The sequence below is a fragment of the Ostrea edulis genome, chromosome 2 (assembly GCF_947568905.1).
Source record: "Ostrea edulis chromosome 2, xbOstEdul1.1, whole genome shotgun sequence".
In the NCBI taxonomy this organism is placed as follows: domain Eukaryota; kingdom Metazoa; phylum Mollusca; class Bivalvia; order Ostreida; family Ostreidae; genus Ostrea; species Ostrea edulis.
The window spans coordinates 68806161-68828612 of NC_079165.1; the positions used below are offsets into that span (position 1 = coordinate 68806161).

Genomic DNA, 22452 nt, shown 5'->3' on the forward strand with positions numbered 1-22452 from the left:
ACTTTCAAAAAATCATAGTGTAGAAAAATCCCTAGAGGGGGAGGTAATGTGTTACTGGCTCATGGTCTATATAAAACACTGGTCACACCCGCCGTGAGCACTATATCTTGATCAGGTAAACGGAGTTATCCGTAGTCAAAATCAGTGTGCCAAGAACGGCCTAACAATCGGTATGAAACACGTCAGACAGAATTTGACCCAATGATGGGTTGTGATGGCAAACCAGATCGTTATAACCACCATAGAATTTGCAAAATGCTGACTTTAAACGAGACTGTTGAAACCCCTGCACCATCAACTTGTTTTAATTACAGTATAGCCTGTCTCTATTTAAAAACTGGCCATACGCAGATCAAGCTCTTGCGTATCGAATTAGTTGAGATATATAAACACCATATGCAGGTGATAATGGAATATTGCTACATAAATATGGGATGATGGAGATGGAGAAGCTGAAATCATCCCGTTTGTCATTAAGTTCAGTTATTAGTTTGCTATTTAAATTATCTATTTCCAATGAAATATCTAAGTATGGAGCAGAAGTGGAGGACTCTGTGGTGTCTTTTATTTCGTGGACTATTAAAGTTAGATCTTTTACATTTTGCATATCGTATGACAAGACATTTCATACCATGATTTGTGACCTTGACCTCCAAAACAACAAGGCTATGTTAGTCGTGTGAATTCAAGTTCGATTATGTTGTGATCCTTTGGGGCCACAATATGGGGGGGGGGGGGGGCAGCAATATTTTTCATGGGAATAAAAGTCATTTTAGACTATAAAATGAAATTTGATTATAGGACAAGTCCCTGTGGAAGGATGATGCAACATTTTTCTCTATTGTACAATTTGATATTAAAACTATAAACTGTTGTACTGACAAATTGACGAAGATATTACACTGTTGTACCTTGTTAAAAATTAAACAAGTGCTTTCTAATGATAAATATGTAAAATATTCCATGACGAATTCATATATCAGTGTTGGATGAAAAGATAAGGAACAGTGATCAATCTCGTAATTCCTACAAAGAATACAAAATTGAGGGTAGACTAAGGGCAAACACTGGCCCTAGACGGACCAGAGGTGGGATCGAGTGCCTAGAAAGAGGAAGCATCCCCTGTTGACCGGTTACACTTGCCATGAGCACTCTATCTCCATCAGGTAAACGGAGTAATCCGTAGTCAATATCAGTGTGTAAAGAACGGCCTAACAATAGGTATGAAATACATCAGACAGCATTTTACCTAAGGACGGGCGGTATGTGCCAGTAAGATCATTAGAACGACACAGAATTTGCGAAATGCTGGCAATTCAAACATGTTTTTGGAAGACCTGATAAATAAAGAACACAAAGCTATTGTCGATGAGGAATTCTAGCATCTTTTTGATAAAGTTTTTCAGAGTACTTATTTGTGCGTAGAATCTGACTAGTGTTTACCCTGACTAGTGTTTACCAAAGTAATTTTTTGAATGACTGATTACAATATATGAATATTTTTATGTTCCGTATTCATTGGGGGAAAATCCAGCTGCCTATGCATTCTAAGAAGGTATCGTTAAGTTCTTCCATTTCATATTCAGCCCATCATCTGGCATAATCTTCAACAAAATTCATGGTAGAGATGAAGTTATGTCGCCAATTGAAAGATTGGGACTACAGAAGCATATTAATTAGTGCCACATTTTTATCATTTATTATTATTATTTTTATTTCGGGGCTCTCTGAATTTCGGACCTTTTGAAATCGATGACCCCGGGTCGTCATTTTTAACTATATAAGTAGAGGTATATTTACATCACCAGTAATGACATGTCTCAGGAAATGTAGGTTGATTATGTGTAAGATGGCCTATATTTAGGCACTGTAAAGTTGGTTTGTTATTTAAAAGTTTGGATGCAATAGAAGAAGCATATTTGTAGGAAATACAGGGTGTAGATTTGAACTTGTACGCTGGAAAACAAGAATGTCGCTTATGTTGACGGCGTCTTCTCCTTTGTTAGTAGATTTAAAAGTTTAAGGAAACGACGGCGTGATTCGGAAGTAGCATATGACATCCACATCCCGCCATGGTGGATTAAAGAGCCAGTGATGGATGTAGAAGGGAGGGTTTGACCACCACCACCACCACCCCTTTTTTTCTTTTGTTGGAAATCTTTTTGCCCCCCCCCCCCCCCCCCCGTTTAGGAAAAAGTAAAAACTGGGATCGCCACCCCTTTGAAAATTTTGTGGACCCGCTCTTGTATATTTTTGTAAAATTCACACAATTTCCTGTTTTTTCATTTCCTTTGGTAAAGTATACATCGATTTTCACTGTAGTGGGTGGATGCCTGTACAGCGAGTGGTAAGAATTCATTTGATTCATATAAAAGGTCTACATTGTATTGTGAATGATTAACGTGTACAAATGTACAGTACTTTTAAAAATGATTGCTGAGTTATCAACCTTAATGAACAACCTCTAAGTTGCATGGGATTTTCTTAATGCGTTACTGTGAAGGATTTTCAATAGATTTAATTTAAATTGAAATGTTGGATTTGGGCACGGATTGATGTGATCTAAATTTATATCGACCGTGTTTGAAGACCCCCAAAATGACAAAAACTGAATATTACACGCCATGTAGGGCCTACTTTCGGTTTGATCATGAATTTAATCATATAGACTAACGGGGCACTTGAATTAAAATAGAAAAATACAGAGGAAGTAAAATATCACTGATAGGGATTCGTGTGTACAGTTGTGTATAGAGCATATCGATATCGAGCAAAAGATACAAACCATACATTGATACAATCTCAACTCTCGGAACTTGGGGTGTTGTCTGTATGCCAAAGAACTGGAGGAAACTTTCATAACTATCGTTCTTGCAAAGGTTTGGGAGATTTCAAGTTTGCTATATATAGTACATGTATTTAAATGTGATATGCATGCACATGAAACATGCACTGCCTATTAAATTACCCAACCCTAGTCAGATTCAAATTGGGTACTCTTGTTTGTAAGATGACTTGATATATTTACATTTCCAATGGTTTTGTCTTCGAAATTTATTTAAAATTCAGATTGTATGGTTAATTTCCATTTTATGAAATACACACACACACACACACACACACACATATATATATATATAAAGCACAGAAAATTTCACTTTATTTGGATACCCACTTCCGCCCCTACCCGGGGTTGAACTCACGACCTGCGGAACCAAATCTCCTAGCAGCATGTAACCAGCGCACTAGACCGCTCGACCATCCAGATATATATATATATATATATATATATATATATATATATATATGTATATATATATATATATGTATATATATATATATATGTATATATATATATATATGTATATATATATACCAAATCTCTAGCAGCATGTAACCAGCGGGCTAGACCGCTTGACCATCTATGCAAGTCACACACACACACACACACACACACACACACACACACACACACACACACACACACACACACATATATATATATATATATATATATATATATATATATATACATGTGTATATATATATATATATATATATATATATATATATATATATATATATATATAAAGATATCTAGATCATTAATGCCAAATAATTACCTTGGCTTATGTATACATCTTGTACGTATCATCATCTGATAAGAGTGAGAGAGAGAGAATCACGATTTTCTCCAGCAATAATTTTATCAGTTCCATGTGCGTTTTGTTTTAAGGTTCTAAACATATTCTTTATTTCATTTATCAGACCTACTGTACAAGTATGGATAAGTTACATATTATTATTCTTATCTTTTATACTTTTGCTTTCTCTTGAAAAATATCCAAATTTAGCTACAAAAATTCATGAAATCACCAAGAAGGAACTGTTGGACAAAGGGGCAATCCAACAAGTGACAATTCTGATAAATACACACACACACACACACACACACACACACACACACACACACACACATATATATATATATATATATATATATATATATAGTATATGCTGGGGATTGCAACAGAAAGGAAAATAGAATATATATATGGATGTTGCTAAATCGCGGAACGGAAATTTAAGAATTAGAATTATTAATGAATTTAATGTAGCTAAATAACACAAAAATCGGACAAATATGCTTTATTTTGATTAAAATCTTTTCTTTGTTTTAAAATTTGCTTACAAGCGGTAAAACAATTCTTTTAAATTATGCACCGTAAATTAATGAAAGTACATGTAAGTTAGATGTACGTATGAAAGTTCACAAAGTGTTTTACAAGAATCTTGTAATTTTGGTTTTAACTAGTGAGCAGAGAATCTTATGGATGGAAAGAACACGCAAAGGAGTCCTTTATAATTCATTTCTAGAAATTTACTTTCAGCTTTCTAGCGATTAATGTGTACTTAAGTGACACTGCTGTTAGAACAGACCGAAGCTGAAAGTAAATTTCCAGACATGAATATGAAGGACTGCTCCGAGATTCGGTGAAGGCGTCAGTCCAAATATTTAGCCAAGCCGAATTTCAGTCAAGATTACATGTATGGTAGCAGTCAGTGTTACGGTCATACAGGGGGTGTGGTATGTCTAAAACAATGATAATCCATTATCTTATTAATTCAACAAGGTGGACATCATTTTATTTAAAAACTAACATCAGAGATTGACTCCAATCGATAGAACTTCTGGCAGTTTAGGTCTAATCTGACTTCTGGCATCCTATTATTTAGATTAATACCTTTTAATCCAATTGAAGGATACATTCTCTGTTATAGCTCTTTAGCTATTCCATATCTGTTAATTCGTCTTAATTAATACGGTCATAAATTTCACCTTACATTACATTGATTCTGTTTCAATTGTTTTTTAAGCCCCGCCAAAAATGTGTCATATCCGTCTTCGAACCGTCCTTCCGTCAAATTTTGCGTTTAGCTTTGTGTTTAGCCCAGTTTCAAAGAAACTATTGAAGATATTTTCACCACACCTTACATGCTGATACATATTGGTATCATCTATTTAACTGCATCAATATTTTTTGACTTTGACATTTCCTTTGACCTTGACCTCACTTTTCAATATTTGGTGTTAAAATCAGTTTCAAAGCATCTATTGACAATATTTTTATGAAAACTTTAACACTGATGAAAGGTGAAGATAACGAACAGTGATCAATCTCATAACTCCTATAAGCAATACAAAGTAGATAGTTGGGCAAACACGGACCCCTGGACACATCAGAGGTGGCACCAGGTGCCTAGGAGGAGTAAGCATCCTCTGTCGACCGGTCACACCCGCCGTGAGCCCTATATCCTGATCAGGTAAACAGAGTTATCCGTAGTCAAAATCAGTGTGCCAAGAACAACCTAACAATCGGTATGAAACACGTCAGATAGCATTTGATCCAATGATAGGTTATATTGACGAACTAGATCGTTATAACGAGGATAGATTTTGCGAAATGCTGACTTCAATCGAGACTGTTGAAACCCCTGTACCATCTACTTGTTTGTCAGTAGCTTGCCTCGATTTAAAAACTGACTATACGCAGACCAAGCTCTTGCGTATCGAATCAGTTGAGATATATAAACACCATATGCAGGTGATAATGGAATATTGCTACATAAATATGGGAAGTTGACGATTGAGAAGCTGAAATCATCCCGTTTGTCATACAGTTGAGTTGTCTGTTTGCCGTTAATGTCTACTTTCAATAAAATATCTAAGTATGAAGCAGAAGTGGACGACTCTGTGGTGTCTTTTATTTCGAGCTCACAGGGGTATATCGAATCGACATATAAATGAAAGTTAATTATTGATATAAAGTGAACGTTCGTACATGTACTCCTGACTTGCGGATATGTGTAGATCTGAGGAGACACAGAGAAAATAAAAAACTAGAAATATGTCCAATATGGCATTTCTAACGCAATATGAAAATAAGAAATCCATGGACCACATCGCTCACCTGAGTCACCTTGACCCGTATTTAAAAATGTCCCTTATATATTTGCTCTAAAATTTTGATCCCCAAACTAACCCCGGAGAGCATCACTTTTACAAACTTGAATCTGCACTATGTCAGAAACCTGCCATGTAAATTTGAATTTGTCTGGACTAGTGGTTCTTGAGAAGAAGATTTATAAAGATTTTTTCCTTTGTATAAATTTGCATCTAAATCTTTGATTCCCTATTGTGGCCCCACTCTACCCCAAGGGGTAATGGATCTAACATATTTGAATCTGCACAATGTCAGAAAGCTTCCGTGTAAATTTGAACTTTTCTGGCCTAGTTGTTCTTGAGAAGAAGATTTTTTAAAAGACCCCACCCTATATTTGCATTTTTGTGATTATCTCCCTGTTGAAGTGGGCATAACCATTCATTTCAACAAACTTGAATCCCCTTCTCCCGAGGATAATTTCTACCAAGTTTGATTGAAATTTTGAAAATTTGTCAGTCTATTTTCAATATTTCGCTATTATTTCCCCTTGGAGAAGGACATTGCCCCTCATTTGAAAAAACTTGAATCCCCTTCATCCAAGAATGCTTTGTGCCAAGTCTGGTCGAAATTGGCGGAGTGGTTCTGAAGAAAAGCTCACATGAGCCTTTGGCTCTTGAAAGTGACTTAAAAACAACCCAGGAATTATCGGTACTTTCTCATTTTCCTCATATTAAAAACTTTGAAGCTTCTCAATGTAGAGGCAAAGTTGCTGCACTTGTTTTTATTCACCTCATCAATGAATTAGAAGAGAAATGCAGTACTTTCACAATAGGGAATTCACTTTGTTGTGTTAGTATCAGGGTTTAAACCTTTAGTGAACTTAGGTGTGTTCAAGTCATATACTATCTATTTTGTATTGCTTGTAGGAGTTATGAGATTGATCACTGTTCGTTATCTTCACCTTGCATACAGATACATCTCAGTTGTTTACAAATCATATCACACTTAAATAAAAAGGAAAACCTTTCTAATACTCTGCTTTATCAATCTAATGCATTATTTCTATGGCAAAGTGAAGTGTTCTAATAAAGAATATCAACTTTTTTTGAAAATGTTTTTATCTTTTAACTTTTTATCTCAAATTTATTAAAATTCTAAGAAAATTACTATAAAGATAAATAGCAATTTTACATAGGTTAAATGTTGCCTAGCTATCAATAGAAAGGTTAATATCATTATTCATTACTTCTAAAAATACTATACTCGCATGAAATGCTGATCCTCATGCATATGGTGTTTATATCTCTCAACTGATTTGATACGTAAGAGTTTGTTCTGCGTACGGTCAGTTTTTAAATCGAGGCAAGCTACTGACAAACAAGTAGATGGTACAGGGGTTTCAACAGTCTCGATTGAAGTCAGCATTTCGCAAAATCTATCCTCGTTATAACGATCTAGTTCGTCAATACAACCTATCATTGGGTCAAATGCTGTCTGACGTGTTTCATACCGATTGTTAGGCCGTTCTTGGCACACTGATTTTGACTACTAATAAACCCGTTTACCTGATCAAGATATAGGGCTCACGGCGGGTGCGACCGGTCGGCAGGGGATGCTTACTCCTCCTAGACACCTGATCCCACTTCCCACTTCTGGTGTGTCCAGGGATCTGTGTTTGTCCAACTATCTATTTTGTATTGCTTAAATAGGAGTTATGAGATCGATCACTGTTCGTTATTTTCACCTTTCATCAAATGGGGGGAACTTTTTATGCATACACCAGACTCGTTCGCTTTATAATTTAATGCGATATGTAGAACGGAAATCAAATTCAATGGGTTGAAAACATCTGAGGAGAATCAGAAAATGACAAATCACAGGTGCTTGCTAAATATTTTTCATAATAAATCATAATGATTTTGAAGTACATATCATTAGTAATTTTTGAGGATGACTTCCCGTTCTCTCTGTAATTTCTGTTTCCCTTATTCTTATTAAACCATTTGATTTTACAATGATGACCTCCTCGTAATATTATTACATGCAATGTTTTCTGTTCCGTTCCGCGTTTTAGCAACACCCTGTAGATATAACGCGCTTCATGAAAAGTATAATGGAATGAAGGGTTGCAATTCATACCTTCATGTATTTAAAAAAAATATATATAACTTCTTAGATAGACAAGGTCCTTTCCCCAAGTACTTGTATGGACGGAATTAGTGTGGTCCCCGCCCCTGGCACTTACTTATCACTCGTATCGATACGAGTGATTTAAAAGTGGCGGGAGCGGGGACCATGCTAGGGCGGATCCAGGATTTCAGTATAGCGGCGTGGAACAAAATCTGAGAGGAGAGGATATGGGGTCTCCAAATGTGTCCAGGGCGTAGTCACGGGGACTGGTAGCGATGCTCCGTGTTTTACTGTATTTTGAAAACGCAATCTGGTATAAATACTAATAGTATTTTTCGTACATGATTGCAAATTATGTGTTTTAATTAATCTCACCTAAATGAAATATTCACTTGTAGCAATAATATTGTCGTCTGTCCTCCTGGGTTTTTTCCCTGTTTGACCCATATGTTATTGCATACATGTATTGTGTAATTACGTTTTATGTACCTCATGTACCGTTTCAGGGTTTGAGTGAAATAATCTTATAAAACATGAAAATAAAGTATGTACCTTTATTGAATAATTACTCTCAGTCAGTCATGGCTTATCATGCAGTAAATAGACATATTGTCATGTAAACAATGTGACACAGAGATTCGACATTGATGGAACCTCAAAGGTTCCCTTTTTTGTACTCCCACCATGAAATTATCCAGGATATACATGTATATAGTGTTAATACAGTGTTACCCTCTTCCGTCCGTCTTTCTGTTATTCCTTCCTTATGTTGGTTTTCCAGACTATTTTGTTGTGTTTGTAGATTATATTGAGCTAATTTTTAGTAGTTCTCTTTATATTGATGACTTTTAAGCTCAGCTCGACTTTCATGTCGATCGACTTATTTTTTACAAAAGTTATTACCCTAAGATTTTGAAAAATTTCTAATTACTCCCAGCGTTCTTGGTATGTCTCTTTATATTGTTGAATTACAGATTAAATTCGAGTTTCATATCCATCGATGAAAAGTGAAGATAACGAACAGTGATCAATCTCATAACTCCTATAAGCAATACAAAATAGATAGTTGGGCAAACACGGACCCCTTTATATACCAGAGGGGGGATCAGGTGCCTAGGAGGAGTAAGCATCCCCTGTCGACCGGTCACACCCGCCATGAGCCCTATATCTGGATCAGGTAAAGGGAATTATTTGTAGTCAAAATCAGTGTGCCAAGAACGACTTAACAATCGGTATGAAACACGTCAGACAGCATTTGACCCAATGATGGGTTGTATTGGCAAACTAGATCGTTATAACGAGCATAGAATTTGCGAAATGTTGACTTTAAACGAGACTGTTGAAACCCCTGCACCGTCAACTTGTTTGTCAGTTGCTTGTTTCGATTTTAAAACTGACCATAAGCAGAACAAACTCTTGCGTATCGAATCAGTTGAGAGATATAAACACCACTTTCAGGTGATAATGAAATATGGGAAGTTTGCGATGGAGAAGCTGAAATCATCCCGTTTGTCATAAAGTTGAGTTGTTAGTTTGCCGTTGATATCTACTTTCAATACAATATCAATACAATGCTTATGTTGTGTAAAGTGTTGAAAAGTCATACGTTTTGATGTTGTTGATTTGAGAAAAGTTTTGCTATTTCAAGTTTCTCGCAGTAAAAGTTCTTTAAATTTTTTTTAGAATCCACATTTGATTTACACCACTTCTGGCATATGGCATATGTAGTCGCACAGTACGTTTGAAGTTTGTCCTTCACAGCTGTTAATGTCTTCGTGAGGAACAAAAATAGGGGATTGGTAGAACATTTACTGGATCCAGCAATGTATCTTTGTTTGTTAGGGTTTTTATGAAGTTTAGGAATCCAGTATAGGTACTGTAACTCATATTCACCCGACCCATTGACTGGGATATGAAATGTGTCTAAAACTGAAGCATGGTTTTGAAGAATTTCGTTTTTTGAAAGGGCTTATGGAGTATTAAGTACGATTACCAAAAGTGGAATTAATGCCAAGTTCGTTTGAAATACAGTTGTAATAATGAGCCTTACAAACAAAGACAATGTTGTTACAAGCTTTGTCAGCTGGAACCAAAACATATTCCTCATGTAACCTATCTAAAAAAATTATCACTTCTGCTTAATTAAACACAGAAGGATAGATGGTATGTACTTTTTTTTAATATGTCTAATGCGGGATTTTGATTTATTTTTACAAAAGTTATTCTTGGGTGCAATTTCAGTGCCCATCTTCCAGAAACTTGTTGAGGATCACGATATTGACTTATTTTATATTAAGTACACTTTTACTTTGAAGTACATGTACTTTATAGATGTAGTAAACCAAATGCATTGACCCCCCCCCCCCCCCCCCAATAACATATACTAATATGCCATTATTGGATACTCGTATTATATCTGAAAACATATGTAAAAGGATCTCAACTTCAGAACTATGATATAAGCTGACGTATCAGAGAAGGGATTCTGAGGAACCTTGACTTATTTACAGAGACTTTTCAGGGGATGTTGATAGTTACAAAGGAAAAATGCTGTCTTAAAGATAGCTCATGATATTGACGTTTTGATAAAATGTTTTTCATACATTATCTTTGTTATATTACTGGATACACTTCATTTTTTAAATGATCATTTTAACCATATAATTATTTTGTTATGCAGCGAACAAGTCAACTGACACTGTATGTTATGTAAACTGATGAAACGTGGAGACTTATTTTTATTTTCTGTTATTCACTGTTTAGATCTAATGATAAATAATCTCATATGATCACCCATTTTCGCTAGTCAAGTGTCCGATTTGCTTAGTCTCATCTCCCTCTTGGCAGATTTGGATGTATTTTTCATAACTTCCGCGAGAGACCCCTCTCGCGACTTTTTATCTAAAATACAATTGCATATTCTGCACGTTTTGCTTTTCATGGACGCAGCCATTTTTGTTTACATGACGTTTTTGATAGTAGTGCCATTGCATTCGATTGGGCGAAAAACAATTGTCACAACCAATCGAATCTCTCGCGGAAGGTATGAAAAATACGTCTAAATCTGCCAAGGAGGACATGAGAGTAAACGAATCGGACACTTGGCTAGCGAAGATGATGATCACCTGGATACAATGGTACATAATGTCCAATTTATATATATATATATATATATATATATATATATATATATATATATATATGTGTATATAAAATCCAAAATATAAGAAAATATCCACACAAGTAATAGTATAATAAAGAAAAATTAGAACGCCGAAAATAACTCAACCGGTTTCATTTTCAATTTTCAAGAGTTATGACATTATTGCTTAGTTACACATTATAGATTTGAAAATTGAAAATGAAACCGGTTGAGTTATTTTCGGCGTTCTAATTTTTCTTTATTATATATATATATATATATATATATATATATATATATATATATATAACATATAAAAACTGCACATGTACTCACACCAGAGACGTCTGGTAAGGTTAGAAACTGGAGGATATGTACAACAATATCTGGAAATTAAACACTTTCAAATATACCTTATTTAGTTTTTAAAAAATGCGGTTTTACTAGAAAGCAATCTGAAAAAAATTAAAACCCTTGCTGGACTCAAAACCCGCGATCTACAGATCAGCGACACGTTAACCAGCAATTAGATTTATCATAAATACACCAGTATTACCGGTATCTATATATTTTTATTTATGTTTCAAATAGAAATCATCCATTATGACGACACGCTATTCCTCCTTAACATACGTGTGTGTATAGCAGGACTGAAGTATACCGTATATGTATGTCTACAACGAAAACCGAATAAAGTCTTAACATTTAATTGACACAGGATTTCAGCAGCTTAGGAAGCCTGATGGACACATCTAATGAAAAAGTGAATGAAAACTGCGAACAGAACATATCTAAAGAAGCCACTCAAGAATGTAAAACTTTGCATAATGAACATCCTATTGAAATGGTGAGATTACACATTATTTTTATTAGAAGTATTACAAACATAACGACCATAAACAACTCCACGTCCACCCTATTGGAATATAATGACCATGTGTTTTCTGCTTTATTTTTCAAGGTACAACACCCTATCGATAAAAAGTCAAACAGAAATTTGAAACACCAAACGTAATACGTGAATTCTTTTAATATTCTGAATATACTCTATGTATATATTTCCATTTGAAAAGAGTGAAAATTTTGTGTCTACAAACTATCTCAAATGATGCATAAACTTATTTTCCAGTGCGTGTCATGGGGACGAGGAAACCGTACCAGTTCCTGTCAAACGGTTGCAAGAAATCAAACGAAACCTTTGTAAAGCATTTCCAAATTTTCATGGAAACAGTACCAAGGTTGAAGCCATTCAATATGATATAGCAGTGATGTCCGAAAGAATACAAAATTATGAGAAGAAACTTAAAGGTCTCGAGGATAAGAACAGGAGGTATTTGGAAGCCTATAGCAGCAATAAGTGTGATCTCTCTTAACGTTTGTAGCATTTCATTTTATAATTTGCATCAGTACAGACGTAAGTTCTTTCATAAACATAGACGATTTTAAATAGAAATGTAGATATATTTTGTGGCACTGAGGAAGATTTCATGTTAATGAGATAAGATTGTATCAAGCGTTTCGTTTAGGCAAGATATGGAGTTGGCGTCGATGAAGGAGGAGAATGACAAGTTAAAAGAAGAGTGTGAAATGTGAGTACGCGCAGATAATTTGTATAAAACATCTCATTGACTTTATTGCTCTTTTGATGGATTCTCATCTCTCAATAGTCCTGTGATAGTTAACTAGCCGTTTGAAGTTCTCTACATCGTGATGAAAGGTGGATATAACGAATACTGATACATCTCATGAATCCTTTTAAGAATATAAAATTTAGAGCAGGGCAGACATGGACCCCTGGAAACACCAGAGGTGGGATCAGGTGCCTAGGAGGAGTAAGCACCCCCTGTTGACCGGTCACATCCACTGTGAGCCCTATATCTTGATCAAGTTACGGGGTAATCCATACTCATAATCAGTATGTAAAGAACGTCTTAACGATTGGTATGAAACACGTCAGACAGCATTCAATGACAGGTTGTATGTACAAATATTTTTATAACGACATAGAATGGTCTACATTTTTGTAGATACTGTAAACGTATTATATTTGACGTGTACGATATTTGGCAGAAATCGTTTTTTCAACAAGTTCGCGTAGATTTGATTTAGCGCATTCCTGAATTACTTTAAACATCTAGATTTACGGATGGCATTTAGCGATGTACTTGATTTAGCGGAAGCTGTGTTCCGCCAAAGGCGCTAAATAGAATACACAAATAGATGTAATACATTTACAGTACCCCCCTTACACCGGAAGTTTGGGGCGCGCTTACGATTGCGGCCGTAAGCTTCACATAAATAGTATTATTAGATAATGTATAGTAAAGCTTACGGTACCAAATTCTTTATTATGTTGAGTTTTAACAGGTTGTATCATATCTATGACCAAAGGGGGTGGGTAATTTCTTCGATTTTATGGAGAAAACTTTTTTGAAATATGCACTTTGTCAAATTGTACAATGTTGGTGAAAGGGGAGGGGATGTTATAGTATACATGTATTTCACGTTTATTGCTGTCCATGTTATAATGCAAAATTGCAATACCGAGAATTTCAGTAGTAATCTGTTTTAAAATCAACAGACACCTAGAATTAATAGCACAATGAAAGTATGTGATATAATCAGGCATGTAGCGTCGTTTAAAGGGGGATGTTGACTTTATAATATTGCCCGAAAATTCTTGACACTTGAATTAAAAGAAAATAAATAAATAAAAATCCAAAAGCTCGAGAGGGCAGGCGGAGAGGCCGGGTTGATATTTCAATTCCATTCATCGGTTAAATTTTACATTTCCACTACCATTCACAAGGCTGCTTTTTTAAAAGAAAAAGAGGGAGGGGCTATCTATAGATAGATCTCTGCACGTGAAAATATCTAACTTTGCATGTTAGATAGGGGTAGATCCATTGTTGTTCGTACCTGATAATTGTTTTTGTGCCCATTTGAGTAATTGAAGTGCAAGAAAAGCTGTGAGTTGATGTACACAAAATATAGCTTTCAAAAGATTGAATCACACGTGAAAAAAACATTTCAACAGAAATATTACACTAGAGATACCAATTCAAGATCATTGATATGATCTGTTTATTGGCACCTGATGTACAGTTAGCAACAAGTAGTTTTGTTCAGTGTGAAAAGACAAATTGATAATATACGTGTAGGCATTGGTTGTACGTGTACATGTGTTTTTAGGCATGTTATTGCATGTGTTTTGGTTGTCGAAAATATTGATAAAAATCAATAATGAAGAATTGCTGATATACTAAAGACACCCTGGTTCTGATCTAAAGAAGTCGAAGACTAGTTGATATCTGCATACTTTGTTACATCATGACCATACATTGCTTGTGAGAAAACCACACAAGGGACACATGCATGTATACTAGTAAATGTTATCAGTGACTAAAATATTATCGTTCAGTTATACTATTTTAAAGTCATTTAACTCAATTCAAAGCAAAATTTCTTACCTGGCAGTTGATTGCAATCAAAAATTGTAAATTTTCGATTTATGCCTTATATGCCACTGCCATCTGAGGATCCCAATGTGCTGCGCGCCCTCTGTAATCAGGGGGAAATAACTGTCATAGCATTGTGAAAAATATAGGCCATTCGCGAAATCATGACTTTGAAGAAGACTGTTAAAAGTCCTGTTATATTAACGCATTTGTCAGTGGATTGCTTTGATTTTAAAAATCTGATCATATACAGAACATGCTCTCGTGTATCGAATCAGTTGTGAAACATACCGGTAAACATACGCATGTGATAATGGAATACTACTATATAAATATGGGAAGTATATATATATATATATATATATATATATATATATATATATATATATATAATGACCAACGACACAAGCAATTTGATTGTCCAATTTTCATTCACGACGACTCGTCTCGTCCTCAGGACATTAGAAAAGGTTTACTCAAGATGGCAAAAGATACGCAAAAACTACTAAATCAATCTGCAAACGTATTCACACTGAAAATTTTATGCTTTCTAGGGAGCGAATTGGGACACGTCCTATTCGTTCGATGAATTGATCCACAAGCCAAAAACAATGAACATGATATGTAATTTGCAAATGTAAATATGTTTGTAGATTTACTGTAGTTTTGGTGCTATATTTTGTTGCCTATCTTTAGTCATCTTATATGTAAACCTTTTTGTTTGTCCTGCGGAAGGAACTGGTCGTCCCCAAAAAATTGATAATCTACACAGCGGGGTTAAGGTGTCCCGAGTAAAATAACAAGTAATAACAGCATATTCATATAAAAGTAAAATTCTTTCAAGCGTCGCATAGTTTTAGTAAAAATCGTTTGTCAATGCATAAACAAACATCGTATCACGTGGGGAAATCCTTTGCTTAACTATTACGTCGTCATACAAGTGACGTAGAGCTATTTTTATCCGCTAGACTTTTAGTTGTTTATCACCTCGGTACAGGTGAAAGATGTACTCAAATCATTTGCAGTTTGGGATTGATATGTCGACATTGATATGGTAAATTTAAAGAGTGATACGGATCGGTACAATATCCCCTCAAATATAGCAATTTCCATTATCTCAACTCAAATGTTGGGCATTTTCCACATTCACATCCAAATCGTATCTAAACGAGGCAAAATATTGTACCTTCCGTATCAAAATCCTAAATCTGTAATTAGTTACCTTTCTGAATATGCCTTGATCGAAATAAAATATCGTCATCTTTCACCTATATGGAGTCGATATGTACATGCGTTGGTTTTCTTTAATCCAAATGACTATACACATCGGGGGCGATATCAAGGTCATAAAGTGATGTAAAGATTACTTTACAGTCTTTCGTGCACATACATAAAATATGAGAATTATATATTATCGAAGAAAGCTAGGAAAAAAATCATCTGACAAACAGATTTTAACACATACAGCTTGAACACTAGGTAACGGCAATAAATGACGAGAAAATATTATGACATTTTCCCCGCGATACAACTATAGCCCTGTACTTCGTGACGTACTTTTATAATATGACGTCATATAGTATGAAGTGCACCGAGCTACATTGTATGATGTTTGTTTTAACTTTACTCGGGACACCTAACCCTGGTGCGTAACTGTTCGTGTCGTTGTATATTTCTTGAATTTGACCTTGTATACACGTTGTGGATCTGACTTTTCAACACTATACACGACCATTCCTCACGATAAATTAAAGACTAGACTTTTTGACATCATAGACAGTTGCTTCTTCAACAAAAACGGAAAACGGAAATATTCATATCTAGTGATCAGTCATTCAAAAACTTACTTTGTTAAACACCACTCTGATTCCACGCACAAGTATTCTGAAGTTGAAATAAAAAATATGCTAGAGTTCCTCATTGACAATATCTTCGTGGTCTTTGGTGATCAGGTCTTCCAACAGTCTGTTGGAATTCCCATGGGCACGAATTGTGCTCCTTTGTTAGCTGACCTGTTTTTATATTCATATGAAGCAGAATTTATTCAAAAACTTCTACGTGAGAAGAAAAAATCTCTCGCTGTGACCTTCAATTCGACTTTTAGATATATCGATGACGTTTTGTCTATTAACAATGATAGCTTTCATTCATATGTCGATTTGATATATCCCTGTGAGCTCGAAATAAAGGACACCACAGAGTCGTCCACTTCTGCTTCATACTTAGATATTGTATTGAAAGTAGACATTAACGGCAAACTGACAACTCAACTGTATGACAAACGGGATGATTTCAGCTTCTCCATCGTCAACTTCCCACATTTATGTAGCAATATTCCATTATCACCTGCATATGGTGTTTATATATCTCAACTGATTCGATATGCAAGAGCTTGTTCTGGGTATAGTCAGTTTTTAAATCGAGGTAAGCTACTGACAAACAAGTTGATGGTACAGGGATTTCAACAGTCTCGATTGAAGTCAGCATTTCGCAAATTCTATGGTCGTTATAACGATCTAGTTCGTCAATACAACATCGCATTGGGTCAAATTCTGTCTGACGTGTTTCATACCGATTGTTAAGCCGTTCTTGGCACACTGATTTGACTGCGGATAACTCCGTTTACCTGATCAGGATATGGGGCTCACGGCGGGTGTGACCGGTCAACAGGGGATGCTTACTCCTCCTAGGCACCTGATCCCACCTCTGGTGTGTCCAGGGGTCCGTGTTTGCCCAACTATCTATTTTGTATTGCTTGTAGGAGTTATGAGATTGATCACTGTTCGTTATCTTCACCTTGCATGTTGATATATATATATATATATATATATATATATATATATATATATATATATGTGTGTGTGTGTGTGTGTGTGTGTGTGTGTGTGTGTGTGTAAGACTCTAAAGTGTGATGGTCGCTCCAAAGTGCGATGGTCACGCCAAAGTGCGATGGTCTGCGCCAAAGTGCGATGATTTGTTAACGTTACGGACGCCAAAGTGCGATGGTGACGCCAAAGTCCGATGGTGCGGAGTTCAGTAACGTTTGTGACCTCAAATCATTGTGACGTCATTCTTAACGTCTTTCAAAATAAAACTGAAGAAATGTTACATGGACGACAGCAACGGGAAGATATACACTGTTGAGGATAGTGAGAACGGCAAAGTACATTTGTTGTCGAACTATCTTCTTCGGCCAAACATTCTTTAATTCATTATCATTACTTTGACGTACACGTATCAAATTCCTGGGGATGTGCTATAATACAAAACATTCTATACGATTTCGCGTTGGAAAATTTTGTGTTTAATACCAAAACTAGATGGTAATGAAATAAGTTCTTATTTTTATTTTTGTACATGGATTTTGCACTGATATTTTGGTAAAACAACACACGGTTGGTTCAGTCTGTACCAAAACACTGTGTCGTTTACAAACCAATGGATTTCGGCGTGTCACACCATGGCACTTTGGCGTGTCAGACCATCGCACTTTGGCGTGTCAGACCATCGCACTTTGGCGCATGAGTGAGGACCATCGTACTTTGGCGTGCCACACCATCGGAGTTTGGCGCAGACCATCGCACTTTGGAGTCCCATCGCACTTTGGAGTCTTGCATATATATAGTTAATTTACAGAATGAAGCAAGAAATTGATTCCAAAGACTTAGAAATACAGGAGATCAAGTCGGATCATTCCACGTACACTGGGAAGTACGGCACGTTAAGAGGGGATGCGAAAAAGGAAGTGCAAAGGCTGAGAAAAGAAATGGAAGATTTGAGACATAAACTGGGACACATCAATGAAGAGAAAAACTACTGGGTTAGGAGGTAATTATTAATTATTTTGGCTGACTTTCTGCATTACTTGTGAAATTGAACAAATAAGTACTGCCATTGAAAGTGGAAAGGTATTGAAATATAGGATTTTTTCTGCTTGTCTGCCTGGTTTTAAGTTATGCAACAAATTTTGATCTATACATGGTGCTCAGGGCAGTAGCAGTGAGGGTTCTTATGCCTTGACATGGAACTTCGTGCATCGTGTTTACCGTCATATTTAAAATATCCATGACTTACATTTCTAAAATGTCGAGCCTGCAGAGTAAAGAATCTTTGTACGCTTCACACGGAATTGTTCAGATTCTGTATCATGTAAATAGTTGATATCTATATAGGGATTTTTTTCTCCGTTGAAAAATTACAAATGTATATATTTTTTGAATTCTTATTATAATCTATTATTCCTTGATAGGTTCCTTTTGATTTTTGAAGTGCAAAACTGAAATGAAGTTAGTCATTTTGTGAAACTGTTACTGTGCTGTGTGGGCATAATATTATGATCGGTGATACAACATTTTTAAAAACAGGTTATATGCGAAAATTGTGTGTGCCATTGAAATATAAACACCCTGAAGTTACATATTTTATTAAAAATACACTCAAAATACCCAAGGAATTGAACATTCAAAAATACAGGAAGGGGGGATACCGGAAGTCCTGTCCACAAGCACCTGTGGATTTTACTAGAACATTCAATCTGTATGAAAATTAAGTATTAAAACTATATGAGAGACTTTTAGTGCTTTGAATTTTGCTGATATTTTTGATTTGCCAATGAAAGTCTATGGAAATTCTTTTGCCAGAATAAGTGAAATGGCTGGAAACAAAATGACAAAAGGCAACACTCAATTAACAGACTTAAGCGACCCCAACCGCCCAATCAAATTGGCTGAGAGGTTTGGGGAGCTGTATGATGCGTGTTGGACTAATGTTTTTGAGGAATTCATGATCCATCACACCAAAGGCACAGAGGTGGAGGAAAAGAAAGCCACCGATGGCTTGAAGTGTTTGTTACAGGTACATCTAAACACCCATCACCGCTCCACATTAAATCGACAATCAGAAATAAAGAATAGCACTGCTTTATCGTGGGCGTCGGAAGCAGTGGTGGTGGTGGTGGGAGTGGGGAGGAAAATAAGACAGGGGTCACCTTCAAGTAACGCTCTGGTTAGGTCTGGTTAGGTCAAGGAGGAATTCTCTAAAATCCTCGCGGAGCTTTGCCTCACTGTACGTCATTTTCCAGTGAAGTCCACAGAAATTGCTGTTTTGACATGTTTATGTTACGGGGGTGAGGGTCTTTTGGTTCTTTTTGCTTTTTATTTGCCTGATTAAGATTTATTGCAGTCAATTTGATGACATTCATATAAAATCACTGTAAACTGATGGGATTCAGTGGTGGTGGTAATTGGGAAGTTGGTTGGTTTAGTATATTTTGCATGTTTTACTTGTTTGTATTTTAATATTTTAGGCATTTGCATTTCATCTTAGTCTTCTTCAAAATTACTTTGTCTAATTAGGACCAGAAAAGTTGACCCCCTCACCCCAACTCCTGCCGGGCACTCCTCGATGTATTTAAAGCAAATATCGAATGAACGTTTTTGCTTAGGAAATGATACATTTCAGTAGCGTAATGGGAAAACTGTATGTCACCGTTCTACCTGTATCAATACTTCTATAGTGTACAGCACGAAATATACTGGTCATTTGGACTATAGATGAAGTGTTGTCCAACTATAGATTTCTACTTGCGATATCATTGCAATACATATAATGAGATATGTTATAGTGTCTCCTTCACATTCTTCTCTTTTTCTTTGCTCTGTTAGTTTTATTCTACTATGACTAGTGGGTGGGGTTTCCGACGCCTCTGCGCAATGTCACTTCAGCAAATTATAGTTTCATTTGTTGAATTCACTTACCCTCATCTCTAAGTAAAAAGGGAAATGGAATAAAAATAAAGTTTGTTAGAAACCTGGAACTAAATCAAACTTTTATAAAATCTTCCAAAATACAATGTACTTGCAGTGTCCTGATTTATTTGTTTTAAGGACTGTCAGAATGCCTGTTATGCCGTGTCCAATCAGATGATAAAAGACATTAAAGGAGCAATAATGCTGCATCATGAGGTAAGAAGGTCTTTTAGATATTTTTAAAATCCTTGATACTTTGAATTACAACGGGTATGAATGTTATTCATATTCCACGATTTTTGGATGAATTTAGAATATAACTACAGCCCTGGATCATGAAATCAACAGTTTGGTAAAACTGGCGTCACAGAAAAATATTGACAAAATACAAGAGGTAGGTAAAAAGATTATGTTGGTAAACATTAGTTCAATTAGTATTCCACATTATACATGTTATATGCAATGATCAAATAAAAGCGTCTGTAAATATAAATCTTTGTACTTTATATATGCATGTATATTAGATTTTTAAAAGCCTGAACATGTATTGTGTCACGTGTCCAATAGAGATGTCACAAAAGGGTAGACAGCCTACCTCCTTATACACATGTATATATCCAATTTAACTTTTATTTCTTTCTCTTTGATCACGTCGTATGAAAAGATAGGTATACACGCATATATTGAAATACAGCACATCGAAAATCTTCAGCTCTAATGATAATATTAATGACATTTTATACAGAAATGCAAAGAAGAAGTCATGAGGAAAAGTACGTCATGTGTAAAACAGATGACGTCAGCGAGCGTTTTTATTGACGAATGTATCGATGTGTGCTGGTTTATGGTGATCCAGAATCCGCCCTTGGCGTTTTACTACCACGATGGTGGGGAGGGACAGGAGTTCGATAAAAAACGATTTCAGTTTTACTCACAATCAGGGACAAAGTTGAAATATGTAGTGTGGCCAGCATTACTGCTGCATAAAGACGGAAACCTTCTTCGTAAAGGAATAGCTCAACCAGTCGAAGAGAAGAAGAAGAAGAATTAAAGGACCATTGTGGTGTTTCATTTTAAAACTTTGAAATTTAAACAATTTTAAAAAAGAACTGATATAAAAAAAGAATTCAATGTAGAAAATGAAATAGCTAGTTACTAAATCATGCATATTTGTTATTGCCCAAGACATATATCTTATGACATTCATATATATATTTAAGATAAAGTTATGATATTGTTGAAAGATTAATAATGTTAAATTGCTACGTATTTCAAAGACAAATTAGAAGTATTTCCTCAAATTACACAGCTGGTAATTGATTTTAAACTCTTAATAATTGTATAGATTTTAAAACAGAAGGTTTTTCTCCTAAAGAAATTAATGCTTGAAGAAATCCAATTTTTAGAAATGAACAATAACAATTTTTACATTTTATTACATGGGTTTCTGTTGATTAATACTGACTATTATATGTACATCGTGATTTTAGTTTTCCTTTTGCACACTTTCTGTCAACTGACTGACTAATAAACACGTAAAAATTAAATATCAGAATTATTCCATACAGAAAAAACGAGTAGCAAATCAACACGCTTGTTCCCCAGAAACATTTATGAAGGTGAAACTAAACTCAAAACTCTAAAGTGAAGTATCTGATACGTGGTTTTCAAACCAAGAAAAATGAAATTTTCGTTGTTGACATTCAAATGTTACAATTTTTATGGAAGCCGGTAGGTGCCAGGCTATAGATTTAATCTTAATTTAATTTGTGACTGCCACTTAATTTAACTGGTGGCCGCCACTTGATTTACGCGGCTGCCACTTAATCTATCAGACGACCGCCGGTTACTCAATTGTTATCTCTCTTTTTCTTTCTCTTTCCCAAAATGAAAGGGGTACAACTCCCGTAATCCCCTTCTCCAGTAAGTAGTAATATGTATGTGTTATACAATTAAAAGAGCATCATTGTTTGTCGATCGTGCTGTTAATTAACAAAGTTGCATAAATGTTCATGATATCAAATGTCGAT

At 35.4% G+C, this 22452-nt stretch overlaps 1 protein-coding gene across 4 annotated transcripts; it reads left to right on the top strand.

Moving 5' to 3' along the window:
* Nucleotides 1-1970: 1970 nt before the first annotated feature.
* LOC125682420 (uncharacterized) lies at nucleotides 1971-21969 on the top strand. 4 transcript variants are annotated; one of them, XM_048916931.2, is made up of 10 exons: nucleotides 1971-2347; nucleotides 11936-12064; nucleotides 12179-12228; nucleotides 12347-12547; nucleotides 12744-12806; nucleotides 18312-18503; nucleotides 19316-19529; nucleotides 20561-20638; nucleotides 20736-20816; nucleotides 21168-21969. In XM_048916931.2, exons 1-10 carry the CDS (start codon nucleotides 2330-2332, stop codon nucleotides 21471-21473), a joined length of 1332 nt encoding a protein of 443 aa, XP_048772888.2. In that variant the 5' UTR covers nucleotides 1971-2329; the 3' UTR covers nucleotides 21474-21969. The 4 variants fall into 4 exon arrangements, with proteins under 4 accessions (XP_048772888.2, XP_048778946.2, XP_048778947.2 ...); XM_048922989.2 differs by having other exon boundaries at nucleotides 2329-2879; nucleotides 11809-12064; XM_048922990.2 differs by lacking the exon at nucleotides 1971-2347 and adding an exon at nucleotides 9759-9810.
* The last annotated feature ends 483 nt before the right edge of the window (nucleotides 21970-22452 follow it).